At 40.6% G+C, this 13,875-nt stretch overlaps 2 protein-coding genes across 3 annotated transcripts in view; one reads left to right on the top strand and one right to left on the bottom strand.

Moving 5' to 3' along the window:
- NEK4 (NIMA related kinase 4) overlaps positions 1-12,382 on the top strand; it is a 50,343-nt gene extending 37,961 nt beyond the window's left edge. The window contains exon 15 of one of the 2 annotated variants that reach the window (XM_019417150.2): positions 11,856-12,382. In XM_019417150.2, the coding sequence (XP_019272695.1) occupies positions 11,856-11,888 (33 nt within the window). In that variant the 3' untranslated portion in view covers positions 11,889-12,382. Of the gene's footprint in view, positions 1-8,036; positions 9,058-11,855 lie in introns of those variants that run through there. The other variant, XM_053898004.1, reaches the window with a different exon arrangement.
- SPCS1 (signal peptidase complex subunit 1) lies at positions 12,088-13,779 on the bottom strand. Its single transcript, XM_019417159.2, has 4 exons — positions 13,564-13,779; positions 13,198-13,257; positions 13,009-13,095; positions 12,088-12,504 (listed from the first exon to the last, which is right to left on the bottom strand). Exons 1-4 carry the CDS (start codon positions 13,777-13,779, stop codon positions 12,379-12,381), a joined length of 489 nt encoding a protein of 162 aa, XP_019272704.1. The 3' UTR covers positions 12,088-12,378.
- Positions 13,780-13,875: the final 96 nt, after the last annotated feature.

Genomic DNA, 13,875 nt, shown 5'->3' with positions numbered 1-13,875 from the left:
ATCCTTTGGGTCATTTGATAAGTTTTGCCTCTCCCTAAATGAAAGGCCTGATCCTGTGTTTTAATGATCTTTTATTTCTGCGAGCTTGGTAATAGTAATTGCTTTGCTCTGTTGTAACCAAGGGCTGGAGACGGTATCTAGGAGTCAGACCCCAGTTTATTTATTTATTTTTTTGGGAGTCTCCTTTAATAATTGATATAGCAGGCAAACTATTTTTCTGAACCCTGGTATCTACAGTCTACCATATCCAGTAATTTCCAACAACTCACATATTGTTTACCTGTCCTGGAGTTGGTAGCACCATAGTCTCTATTTTAGTTATAATGTCCCTTTCTAGCAAGGGAGTAAGACTCTCTGGCATTATCAGGAAAGAATGAGAAAAAAAATTAGGTTTCCCCACATACATCCCAGGGGCTTAGAGAAAAATTTAGTTAGCAGTTTTCCGGAGATACCTCTAATCGTCATGCTGTGTTTGGATAGTTGGCCTGGAGTGGAAAGGAGGTCAGAAAAGGTAGCTCTGGTGTTAAGAAGGAAATCAACCAGTTTTCTTTCTGTATTTACCTGAGTTACCCGAGGCTCTGGGTTTCTGATAGACAGTTTGTTTAGGGGAGCCACCATGAAGAGCCCCAGACTCCAGTTAGTCCCTCCCAGGGACATTGGTTATCTGAGCCCTCACAGATAGAGGTCCCCGAGGGCCTTCAGATCTCCAGTGATTGTCACCACAGAAGGGGCATGGCTTATGGGGTTTTCATTTTGGTTGTCCCCTCTGAGGACATTCTCATCATTTTAGTGCTCTGAATGGCGATATAAATGGCACTTGGTGCCAGAACCTCGGGAAGTCTGATCTGACGTAGTACGGAAGGCCACAACTAAGGCCTCAGGTTTTTTTTTTTTAAGCCTCCTTTTCTGTTTTTTGTTTTGTTTTGTGTTTTGTTTTGTTAATTTTGGTTGTAATATACTCAATTGGCAACTTGTAAGAGTTCCTCCAGGGTCCCTTCAAGGCCAACAGCCAATTTTTGCATTTTCTCTGAATATCTAGGGCTGATTGAGTGACAAATTTGTCCTTTCAAACCATCTCAGCCTTAGGGGTGTCAGGGGAGATAGCCATATATTTAATGAGAGCCTTCCTCAACCTCTCCAGGAATGCCATCGGGCTCTCATTTTGTGTTTGTAAAATAGTGGCTAATTTAGCATAATTTAAGGGCTAAATCTTAGATTTCCTTAGTTTTTTTTCCAAAAATCTGTGTCACTAAGAGTCTGATTTAACAAAAACATTATATCTTTCCAGTTCAACTCAAAAACATACATAATGTTCTGAAAAGCCCTTATATACTTATCTGATCAGAAAATTTACCTAGATCTCCTTTTATCTGCCTTAAATCTTGTAATATAAAGGTTTTTTCTTCTGGCATTCTAGCTTTCTTGTAAGGCAAACATGCCTGTTACATTATGAGGAGGGCCTGGATAAGGTGAGTAGCAGCGAGCAGAATTGTGTGTGTATGTGTATATATATATGTGTGTGTGTATAAATATATATATATGTATATATATATATGTGTATATATATATATACATATATATATAAATATATATATATTTAATAGATTGAGGACCCAAGGAGAAGGAGGTTGAGGTGAAAGAACTCCCTTCCTCCTTCTCTAGGTCTGTTTTAGATACAGGTAAGGGGCCCTTAATTACTTCCCCCACTGATTGCTGGACTTCAGAAAGGGTTGCCATTAAATTAGGATCCACCTGGGGCACCTGGGTGGCTCAGTCGGTTAAGCATCCGACTTCGGCTCAGGTCACGATCTCGAGGTCCGTGAGTTCGAGCCCCACGTCGGGCTCTGGGCTGATGGCTCAGAGCCTGGAGCCTGCTTTGGACTCTGTGTCTCCCTCTCTCTCTGCCCCTCCCCCGTTCATGCTCTGTCTCTCTCTGTCTCAAAAATAATAAAATAAACATTAAAAAAAATTAAAAAAAAAATTAGGATCCACCTTATATTGCTTACACATATCTCGATTTTTTTTCTTAAGGCCCAAAAACAACATAGGGGAATTCTCCCCATTTCCCTTCACATTTGCAAAACAAGTCCAATTGTAGGATAGTATTGTCATTGATATTTCCCTTTGGGGGCCAGGTTCCCTCTTCCAATTTGTATTGGGGCCAAACCTTTGTACAAAAGAAAACGAATCATAATGCATTCCAAAGGAGTAATGGCCTTGGTTGGGGAATTAACCATCTATAGGAAAAAGGAAGAAAGTTGTCCCTTATCTCAATTTCCTATAGCTGGCCAGGAGAAACCTCATCTCCTGTCCTGCATTTTGGCTGGCTCTGCAGCTGTCAGCCAAAAGCCCTGCCAGTCTCAGGAGGTGCTGAGAATAGTCATTCTTACCCAGGCTTGACCCCACCTCCAAGAGCTGACCTGGTCTTTCCTGTTTTTTTCTTACCCCTCCATTTCCTGCCTGCAGGACCTTGGGGTATGGACTGTGACCAAGCAAGACTTTCCTGGTTGTTGTAGGATGCACTAATTTTATTTTGGCCCAACAGTAACTTCCATATTGATCATTGGCCACTGAGGGAGGGGGTTAAAGGGCCAAAGTCAAGGTCTATTCCCTTTTTTCAACAATGCTCACATAAATATGTTTCAGCCGTGTGAATATCCATTTTTAGCATACAGTGGGCTAAGTGTAGTAAAATGGCTCCCATGTACCTTAGTAAAAGCCCTTCATATATCACCCATCCCTCATACGGCAGAGGCATCCAGTCCTCTGCTGAACAGGAACAACAGAAATGTGGAGGATTTGGAGGCTGGCACCAAGGGTATTGCTATCATTTTCTCGGCCTTTGGGTCAAAAGAGGAGGAATTTAATCTTAACCCAATGTACTTTTAAAATCCATTTATTTTAACCTTAGTCCATCCTGACCACACATAAAATTTCTTTTTAAAGATTTTCCTTCATGAACTTTCTGCAATTTTTCTTTACATTTAGATTTTGTCCAAGCCATTTTTCTCCAAATAACCAGTCCCATTTAGAACAAAATTACTTTCTTTTACCTTCAACAAAAATATATTTCCATTTCTTATATCTTTCTTTCATATCTCCTACTTTTCTAGATACAGAGTTGCTTGTCTTATTTTTATTAGTTTTAACTACATTTAGTAGAATTTTACCTCTTAGAAACCTTAGTCTCCAGTGAAAACTAAGTAGTAACCAATTGTGAACTTGATGTTATATCTGAATGTTTTTAGATGGCAAAATTATGAATCCATTAAGGATAAAGCATGTTTTCCCATAGATCCAAATGTCTAGAGTTTCTCTGCAACAAGTCAGAAGCACAAACCTACATCTAGTAATTAGTGCTTTAGCCTCTTATCTCTTTAGATATCCAATGAATTCAATCTCAATTTATCATGCAAGCCAAACTTTAACGTTTTAGGTTACCAAAGACTTTGAAAGCTATCTTAACAATTACCCGTGAAAGCTTTGAGACAGACAAAATTAACCATCATTTTAAGTCACCTTTTTGCTGACAAATTGCAACAGAGATAAAAGAGCTTACTTGACCTTTAGAAAACAGTTTTATATGTTTAATGCTGATAACTCTAAAGACATGTCTATTTTAAACCAAAAAACTTAAATCCATTTAAATACCAAATGTGTTCCATCTGTGTCCATTTAAAAGTTAATCAATTTGTTCCCCCTTGTCTATTTGTATCTGGGGCACCAGTGGGGAAATCTGAAGTGGGTGGTCTTCACTCCACAACCTCTAGGGTGGGAGGAGGAGCTGATGGTGCCTAAGGCATTGAGGAGCCAGTTATGCCGGCCACCCCCAAAGTGGCACAGAAAAGAAGGTGGGGGAGGGAAGGCAGAAGAGGAGAGGTGCCAGCAAAAGGCAGAGAAAGAGAATTCCCAGTTTTAACTCTTGTCAGCTCAGACAGAGGAGCAGACTCCAGGTTTGTTTTGTTTTGTTTTGTTTTGTTTTGTTTTGTTTTGTTTTGTTTTCCACCAGTGGAATTGGGCAGTCCGTGTCAGTCTGGAGAAGACAGGGAATTTCCCTGAAACAAAAGGAGTTTCGGCAGCTGCTTGGGAATATTCCTTAAAGTCCCTGTTCTGAGGTAGAATAACCAGAGATGGTTGGCTCTAATTATCATAGTCATTAACCCAGGAAATGAATGAGAGACAAGTCCCCACACACAGTCACATGGCGACTCCACAATCTGCTACCCAGTGCCTTAGAGTTGTGGAATTTGTGGAACTACTAGGGCAACTCTGGGAGGTGATCAGGCTCCCCTTCTGCCTCTTGGGGGCAGGTGTGCCAAAACGAACCCAGGTTCTTACCAGTCTGCCAGGTGGCACTCCCTGAGCTGGTGTCTGGGCCTCATGAGTTCCATTGGGGCACACGGGGTCCTCGCCCCGGCATGCTGGGAGGGCTAGTCTCCTGCAGATCAAGCGGTCTGCTGGCACCAGGCAAGGCTGCCTCTCCCGGCATTCCGAGGTCCATATCCCTGGTGGCAAAGGAGGAGGAAATGAACCGTCTCTGAATCCCGGACAAGCCCCCAAGTAATGTAGCAGGATTCTCGCACAGAGTCGTGACACCAAGGCTTTTCTTTCCAGGAAGCAACTTTATTCCTGCCTGCACCACTCAGTTGGGTTCCCAAAGAACTGAGCCCCGAATGCCACATGCTGTAGCTTTTTATATATTTTTTGCTTCCTTGTCTCCCATATATGGTAACCCACAAACATGTAGTCTGATTAAGTGGTCTCATGTTACAAGATTGTGAGGGATGTTGTCACATACGCATATAGCCAGGTTACCTTGAGGTTTTTTTCTTTCCTGAGGGAAAGGACCCTACCACACTCTATTCTGTCCCATTGATCTGAGTGTCTGTTTTTGTGCCAGTACCATACTGTGTCTTGATGATTACAGCTTTGTAATATAGCTTGAAGTCCGGGATTGTCATGCCTGCAGCTTTGGTTTTCTTTTTCAAGATTTGGCTTTGGCTATTTGGGGTCTTTTCTGGTTCCATACAAGTTTTAGGATTGTTTGTTCTAGCTCTGTGAAGATTGCTGGTGTTATTTTGATAGGGATTGCCCAGCCATTATTTCTTTAAGTAATTTTTCTGCTCCTTTCTCGCTCTTCTCCTTCTGATGGTCCCATTATACATGTGTTGGTGTGTTGAGTGAAGTCCCACTTTTCTCTGAAGTGATATTCACTTCATTTTCTTTTCTCCCTGTTCTTTGATTGTATAATCAAAGAATTATATATTGATCTATCAATCTATAATGTGAATTATATATTGATATTATATACTGATTATCAATTATATATTGATCTATCTCCAGCCCGCTTACTTTTCTTTCTGCCAGTTCAAATAAACTGTTGAGCCCCTCTTGAGTTTTTCATTTGTCATTATACTTTTCCATTCCAGAATTTCCACTTAGCTCTTCTTACAACTACTTTAATCATAGTTTTCTTTAGTTCTGTGAACATGTTTCTGATGATATCTTTGCTGGTTAACTCTAGTATCTGGTTACTCTCCCAGGTAGTGCCTCTCTTGCCTTCTTTTTTCCCCCAGTGTATGTGTCTTATAACCGTCTATTGAAAACTGGACATTTCAGAAAGTATATTGTACAAGTCTGGGCACTGGCCTCCCCAGGGAGGAGAGTTGCTATTATTATTTGCTTCTTTAGTGATTGGCTGAATTTTTTAGTAAAGTCTATTTTATCCCTTCTTCATGTCTCCACAATGTAAATCTGATGTTGCCTCTCAGCTGGCAAGGCCTTGGTTGTATCCACAGCCACCTTGGGATGATGGTGGGTTTTGCAGAACTCTTTTGACTCTCCCTGTCCTTCCCTTAGCTGTTAAGGTTTTTTAGTTGCTAATTGATGGCTCTCCTGTTTCCAACAATGTCCTGGGGCACACATTGCTCCACAAACTGATCCAGTAAAATTTGGGATAGTTCCCAGGGTCCGTGTTTGAAATTAGTTTTGACCCCAGGGTGGGGGGCGGGGCGGGGGTGGGGGAGGGTTCCTCTCAGCTTCATAGTTGTCTCCATCAAAGTAGGCTGCCCACAGTTTAGCCTATACACCCAGTGACTCTACCAGTCTCCTCCTAGTTGCCATTCACCACTACTTCCAGTTTTTGAGAGCACTTGTAGGCTTGAGTTTTTCCACTCTGTTCTAAATGAGGTCAGTCCATTAAGGAAAAGTTTTGGTGCTGTTTTAGGTCTTGCTTCTCACCCCAGGAAAAATCTCAGAACACAGCTGGGAGCAAAGACAATAGCATACTTGTCTATGAGTGATACCCCTACTTTAGAAGCTCAGTGGCGGGGAGGGCTGGTCTTCTTGGCATGCTTCACCTGAGCATGGGATTTTCACTTTATGGTCTGGGGCAAAGGTGACTGGGGCCCCAGTATTTTCATTGGCCTTGCTCCCAAGGTACAGCCTCCATCCTACAAGTCTAACCTGGTATAAAAAGGAAATTCCCACATCTTGGCTGCACTCTCTCAAAATTTATCCTTAACCACAGATGTGGGGGGGCAGGATGAGATATGATGTCCTGCCCCTCCCAGGAAGATTGCCTTTGGACTAGGAGCTGATGGAAAGGGAACCCTGTGTTGTTGGCTACAGTTTGGTGTAGAGTTTTTGTCTCACTCAGCTGGGACTGGGGAGGGAGGCCTTTGATCTTAGCTTAGATACCACCCGCTCTCACTGTTCTTAATGGGTTTTGGTAGATTTTCTTGAGAAAAAAAAAAAAAAGTGTCTTTATTTGCTGTATGCCCTCAGGACCGCTTCCAGAGACTTTAAATGGTTAGTTTAGAAAATAATTTTCACCAGTTTCAGTGAGGAGGGGGTCTTCAGAGCTCTTCAAGCCATCATGCCAGATGTGGAACCAATTGGGATTGTATTTGTTATGTCTCATCTAATCTGGGACAGTTAGGACATTTTTGAAGAGTATTGGCCATGTTTTATAAAATGACCCTCCATTTGGATTTGATGTGTTTCCTGTTAAATAGGTTCAGATTCTGTATTTTTGGCAGGAATACCACAAAAGTGATATTGTGTCCTTCTCTGTGCACTGGATAGGAGGTGTGTGACATCTGTTTAACATATTGTTAGGTGTTATTTTAATTCCAGGCATATATTGAGTGTCACATTGTATGTATTTTTTTTTTTATTAGATTGAAATTTCTGTTTTAATTGGCTATTTGTATTAATTTGTAAATGCCTTTGCTGAATTATCTATGAGATTGATTTTGTTGTTTTACTAATTCTAATGTTCTAATATTATGTGTTTTACTGGTTCTAAGAGCTCTATTTTTTTTTTTTTAAATAGGGAAACTCTATGCTGTTTAAAGTTTGATTTCTTGAGAGAGAGTGGGGGAGAGGGACAGAGAGAGAGGGAGAGAGAGAATTCCAAGCAGGCTCCACACTGTCAATGCAGAGCTCAACACAGGGCTCAATCCCACAAACTATGAGATCATGAGCTAAGGTGAAACCAAGAGTCAGATGCTTAACGGACTGAGCCACCTAGGCACCCCCAAGGGCTCTATATTATATTAATGGTATTAATTCTTTGGTATGTATGTTGCAAATTTTCCCCAGTGTATTGTTTGTTCTTTAACATCTCATGACAATTTTTTGACATCTTGAAGTTTCAAATGTTTTTTAAATGATAGCATTTTCCCATGTGGTTTCCACCTCTGGTATCATGCTTAAGAAGTCCTTCTTGGGACACCTGGGTGGCTTGGTCGGTTGGGCCGCTGACTTCAGCTCAGGTCACGATCTCAGTTTGTGAGTTCAAGGCCCGTGTTGGGCTCTGTGCTGACAGCTTGGAGCCTGGAGCCAGCTTCTGATTCTGTGTCTCCCTCTCTCTCCCCGTCCACCACTCACACTCTCTCTCTCAAAAATAAACATTAAAAAAAAATTTTTTTTAAAGAAAAGCCCTTCTCTTTTTTCTTGAAAAGCCTTTCTTCTAAAATTGCAAAAAATATTTTTTCTACTACATACTGATTTTCTTTTTGTTTCTCCACTAGGTACGTTTGCAGGAGCACATGGGTGAAAAATACACAACTTACAGTGTGAAAGCTCGCCAGTTGAAATTTTTTGAAGAAAATGTGAATTTTTGATAATTTATTCTAATCTGCCAGAACTAAAGACCTATTTTCAAAGGTTTTTGGCTTAAACAGAAACAAACCCATAATAATGGCTGGAGGCCATTCAACATCCTTATATCTTTTTTTTTAACTGGGGAAAAAATGGGATGGAACAGAGTAAAATGAAGCAATGTCACAAAACAAAGGAAAAAAATCTGTGGCTAATCTTACTCTTGATGAGGAAAATCTGTTATAAGACTTTTGTTTGGTTACTGTTTACTGAGCCTTAAACCACCAACTTTATATTTAGAATTTTATTTTTCTAAGGTACTGATTAGTTTGATACGTAAGGGCCATAAAATATTGGATTGGAAGTTTTATATTGCACTATAGTGATAAAAGTAATAGGATAAATAAGTGACATAATATGTCTAGTGATGCGAGTTGTCATTGTTAATAACCTTAGGTAGTAGTTGAAAAATTATTTTTTTAAGAAAATCAATTCATGATTCTGGGAGTAGATATAAAGAATATGTAGTATCTAGTAATTGAGCAGTTCCTTTTTTATATATTGATGGATGTTTAATAAACCTTTTATTTTCATTTAATATGAACCTCATTTAGGATATGCAAGAATTGAAACTAAAATAATTTGGCTTTGTAAATCCATGTTTCTGCTGGCTTTTTTTAGAGTAACTTTTCATCAGTGAAAACATTTCTAAAACACGAATTCCTTTTCCAGTTAAGCAATTTGTAAGTGAAGTCCAGCTCCTTTTAGTTATGTTGGACATACTTACCTCCTGAAGTTTGTCTTTTTGTCTGTCAAATTATTGGTTGTCTTCCCATGTTGTAAATGTATGACTGTATATCACATATTTTATTAGTTGTTTAATGAGGAGTAATTCCCATGTGGGAAATAAGTTGTTTTTATAAAATAAAAGTCTTGATTAGTAAATTTTCACTTTTGTATTCGAGGGACTTTAAAAATAAATGCTGTTCCGGAAACGTTTTCACTTTTTATAATATAAAGTGTTATCTTACCTTCTTTAAAATTACACACACATAAAATACTCTAATGAAATGTTCCCTTTCTAGCCACTTAACAGATTTTTAGTTTTTACTCTGTGTCAGGTGCTCTGGCAGGAGCTGGGGATATGGTGGTGAGGAAAACACTTACTCCCTGTCCTTAAGGTGCTCATAGCCTGGTTTCTGAGATCTCTTATTTTCACTTTGAAGGGTTTGTTAGAACTCAACAGTAAAACCATCTCATCCCAGTCCCAGTCTGAGGCAAATCCTTGGCAAACTGTGGGTGGGTCTTTCTGAACTATTCACCGTTTCTTGCATGTTTTATGAATACATCTTTCTGGAGAAACATCAGTTTTAGTTAAGTTTTCTAATTTGTATAATGTACATATTTTCTTAGAATTAAAAAATTCTCCCCCATATGTTATTATTCCCATTCTGTATAGTTTTATTTTGTCTAAACATTCATTTTGGTTTTCATCCCAGTATCTTTTGGTTACTCTGTGGTTTTTGAGTGCTTAATCATTTTTTATCTTTCTTAAATATAAAACACCTTTAACAGTATGAATTTTCTTCTCATTATACCTTTGACCATATTTCAGACTTTGATATACTTTTGACAGTTTGTAAATAGTCAGTAATTGTGGTTTTCTCCTTAAGAAATATTCCTTAATTTCCATATACATATTTTCTCATTACCCCCAAAAAGCAGTCCTATGAAACCTTTGGTAAGCTGAAATGGTGAAAAACAGAGTATCTCCCACTCTCTGAAAGTTCTTCACACTTAAGACCTACAGTAGTACCTGTTTTTGTTGAAAGAAATCTGAAGAGGATTTTTGCTTTTATGAAAAAAGCCATTGCTGTAGTAACGTAAGACTTGCAGAAAAGTGAAGTGGCGTGAAACGACCTTTTGGAAAGTAGGGATACATGTATTTAGAAAGCCAAAAAAATTCGGGGCACCTGGGTGTCTCAGTCGGTTAAGTGTCCGACTCATGATCTCAGTCAGTAGTGAGATCGAACCCCACATCGGGCTCTGCATTGAGCGTGGAGCCTGCTTACGATTCTCTCCTTCCCTCTCCTGCTGCCCCTTCCCTGCTGGTGCTCACTCACGTGCTCTCTGTCTGGCGGGGCGGGAGTCATTGCAGTGTGGTTACTGAATATGACCTGCATTAACTTTTACTTCTTGGGATTGTTCTTCCTTGTGGCTCAGTAGATGAGCCAGTAGAGGGAACAGTCCAATGGGCATTTAGTAAAGATTGTTATGCACAAACACAATCACTTGCCTTTCTCTATTATTCAAACCTGTAGAAGACCTGATCAGTAGTTTTGTGATGATGGAAATGTTCTTTATCTGTATTCTGTGATAAGGTAGCCACTGGTCATATATGGCTTTTGAGCTCTTGAAATGTAGCTAGTTTGAAGGACTCCATTTTTAATTTTAGTTTTAATTAAACTTAAGTAGACCAGGTGACTAATGGCAATGCACCTCTGAATCATTCATTAACTATTTACTGAGCACCTACAATGTCTCCCCAACTCTTAGAAGTACTGGGCAAACAGCAGTGAGCAAACAAGATCCCTGTTCCCTCCCATGGAGCTTACATTCTGTGGAGGGGGGGTGGCAACAATGAAAAATATGTAATGTGAGATAGATCAGTGCATAGAGGATGGGGCATACCACTTTATTTTGACAGGGCAGTAGGAGATGCTTCTTTATAGTCCCATCCGAGTAGAGACCTGAATGAAAGTAAAGAACAAGTCCTGTGTATCTGAGGGGAAATGTTCCAAGTATAGAGAACAAGTGCAAAAGTCTTCCCTTTCAATATATGCCCACTTATCTACCAAAATCTGAAAGGTAGTATTGGGTCTCCTACACAGTGGTAGCGTTGCCAAACTCTTACGTATGTAAAATTCTTTCTTTATACAATTTCATGTCTTATTTAATGTATAATGATTCAGAACAGCACATTTTGGCAGCTCCAGATGTCCCTCCTTGCCGCATTTCTGATGTTAAGTATGACTTTCTAATTACCCCTCCTTTCTGCTTGCATCCACCTAAGATATCCTTTTCCCTGTTTTCAACCTTTGGGTGTCATCTGGAAAACAGGAGGTAACTTGATTTTTTTTAAGTTTATTTATTTTGAGATGGAGAAAGCCTATGCATGCGGGAGGGGCAGAGAATCCCAAGCAGGCTCCATGCTGTCAGCACGGAGCCAGCCCAACTTGGGGCTCAAACCCATGAACTGTGAGATCATGAGCTGAGCTGAAACCAAGAGTCATTCACCCAGGCACCCCAAGGTAACTTGATTTTTAACACTATTTGGGAGCTCCTAACTTTTAAATCACATTAATTACTCTTATTTATATGCTTAGTCTTATTTATGTGGTCTTAATTTTCTCTCTCTTTTTTTTTTTCTTTAAGCTTTCCTGACTTTTGTTTATTAAGGTCATTGTTCTCATTTTTTAAACACGTATTTTATCAAGTCCTGTATCCTGGTACTGAGAAATAGAATATTACCTACAATAACTCTCCCACTTCCATTCTGTACACAAACCTTTAGAATATTTTTCTGTTCAGTCCTCTGGAAAATTTAAAAAGAATTTAGTTTTTATAGGTTTCCACTTTGCTCCATCTCAAGTAAAGGATGGATTGAAATTTTTCTGCTTAACAACACCCTTATTTTAGTGGTACCAAACTATGACCGTCCCACAAATTTACACTACATTTTTTCATAGGCACTTACTGTTGTCAAGAAAGACATGTATTAGGAACTTACAGCTACAGAAAATAGAAATGGTGCTCAGTGATGTTTTCAGAACCACAAACTAACTCTGGCATTTACTGGTAGGTTCGCTTTCACAACAATGGACAGAAGACTCTTTAGACATAGACTGGTGTTGAGTTTTAACTGAAAACCTTAAAACGATTTAACCACTCATAATGAATTATAAAACTCTGACAGTCAAATTGTACTTTTATGAGGCATTTATTCATTATTTTTGTAGACCTGAAAGAAACTTTGCATACTTGTGTTTTCTGCTCTCATTTCAGATAAAGATTATGAAGAGAAGGCCTAAAATAATTATAAGTCAAAAGCCAACGGAGTTAGAAATGAAATATAAAGACAACAAAATCTATACACAGCTGTGCTGGAGGAGCAGCGATGGGTTTCAACTCATGTTTTGGATACGAAAACAATTTAGCTCATCTCATACAAAACGAAAGCAGGTGCAACAGTAAAGCTGAATCATGAAAACCCTAATTATTTTTAGCATGCCTCTTAACTTTTCTTTCCCCTGGTTTCTTGTCTTCGGAGCCTGAATCTTGAACAGGTAACCACTTGAGGGGATGCCGGCGATAAATGGGCCATGGAGGAAGTGTCAACTGAGCCAGAACAGAGGAAATCCGTCAATATTAAACATCAAAAGTTTAAAAGAGCATTACGTGTAATATTCCTAAATAAGTCCTCTATGCTACTAGAGGTAAAAAAACAACAGCAAAACTGACATTCCAGTGAAAACTCATTCACCCAGATAAGATATTTAAGAATTGCAAACAAGCCTCACCATTTACACATAAGGCTTTAGAAGCTAAAAAGTGAGGAGAGCGCATTGTGAAGACCCTAAGAAATTCCTGCTAGTTTTGACCTTAAGATTACTGCTTGGAGCAGCTGCTGTTAAGAAATAAACTGTATCCTTTTATGCAGCTTACTTTATCTGCCACTTATTTGGTATTCTACTTTTCCAGTGATAGATAGCAAGGTGAAACACTGATGGCAAAAAGAGGAGGTTTTGAAAAGCTGGTGCTGGTTCTCACTACCAGCTCCAACCAAACCAACCCAATTTAGAAAACTTGCCACTAACATCCAAATACCCACAATCTTCTTACCAAACACGAAAAAGCAAATCCGGCCATAACTATGTACACAGTCCACCCGAACTGTTCAGCCACGTACCCGTAGATAAATCCAACTATCTGGAGACAAACGAAGTACATTAAATACAATCAAGCTGGTTGGGGGGGGGGGGCTGGGGGAGGGGGAGAAGAAAAAGAATACTATGCAAAAACAATACTTACTGCAGAAAAAAGAATAATTCCCTGAAACATCTGTTCAGCTAGCTTCTGCCCCTTGTAATCCTAGAAGCGAAGGAGAGCAAAGCAGGAATTGGTTCCACCACCGAAGAGGTGGTTCCTGCTCTGGCCTCACAGCTTTGGCACCGGGCAACCCCGGCATCAGGGGCCTCCCCAAGGACCGGACAAGAAATGAAATTCTAGGTTTTCCGGAGAACTGAAGCATCCTAACGGCGCATGGGCAGGGGGCTCCTCGCGGGCGAAGAGAGACGGGGACCCGGGAAGCACAATTCAGGGAAGAGACAAGGGCCGCCGGAGCTGCCAGCTCCAGAGAAGCGTGCGGGGCGGGGGGTCTTGGGGTCGAGCCCTCACCATTTGCGTGGGCAGCGAGCTCAGATGCTCCAGCATGACTAGCTGAGAAAGCTGGCGGCAGAGCGAAGGCAGGCGCGACTCAGGGATCGTAGGCGCCGGGGTCGGGTTCCAAGTGCAGGACCGCGGGCCCGCAGAGCCGGGCAATGAGACGGCCGCGGCCCCGGAAGCGGATGTCTCCCACAGACCCGAACGGCCCGAGGCTCCGCCCCGCACCATCGCTAGGCCATCTGCGCTTTCGGAGCCAGCTGTAGCCCGGCGCACTGCCCGCGAGGGCTGAGGTGGCGACAGTGGCGGTCGAGCAGAGGCATCGCG

Source organism: Panthera pardus, unplaced genomic scaffold (genome assembly GCF_024362965.1).
Source record: "Panthera pardus isolate Hobbes unplaced genomic scaffold, ASM2436296v1 HiC_scaffold_8, whole genome shotgun sequence".
NCBI classification, from domain to species: domain Eukaryota; kingdom Metazoa; phylum Chordata; class Mammalia; order Carnivora; family Felidae; genus Panthera; species Panthera pardus.
Note: the sequence above shows the minus strand (reverse complement) of the source record. Positions and strands in the feature narration are given on the sequence as shown.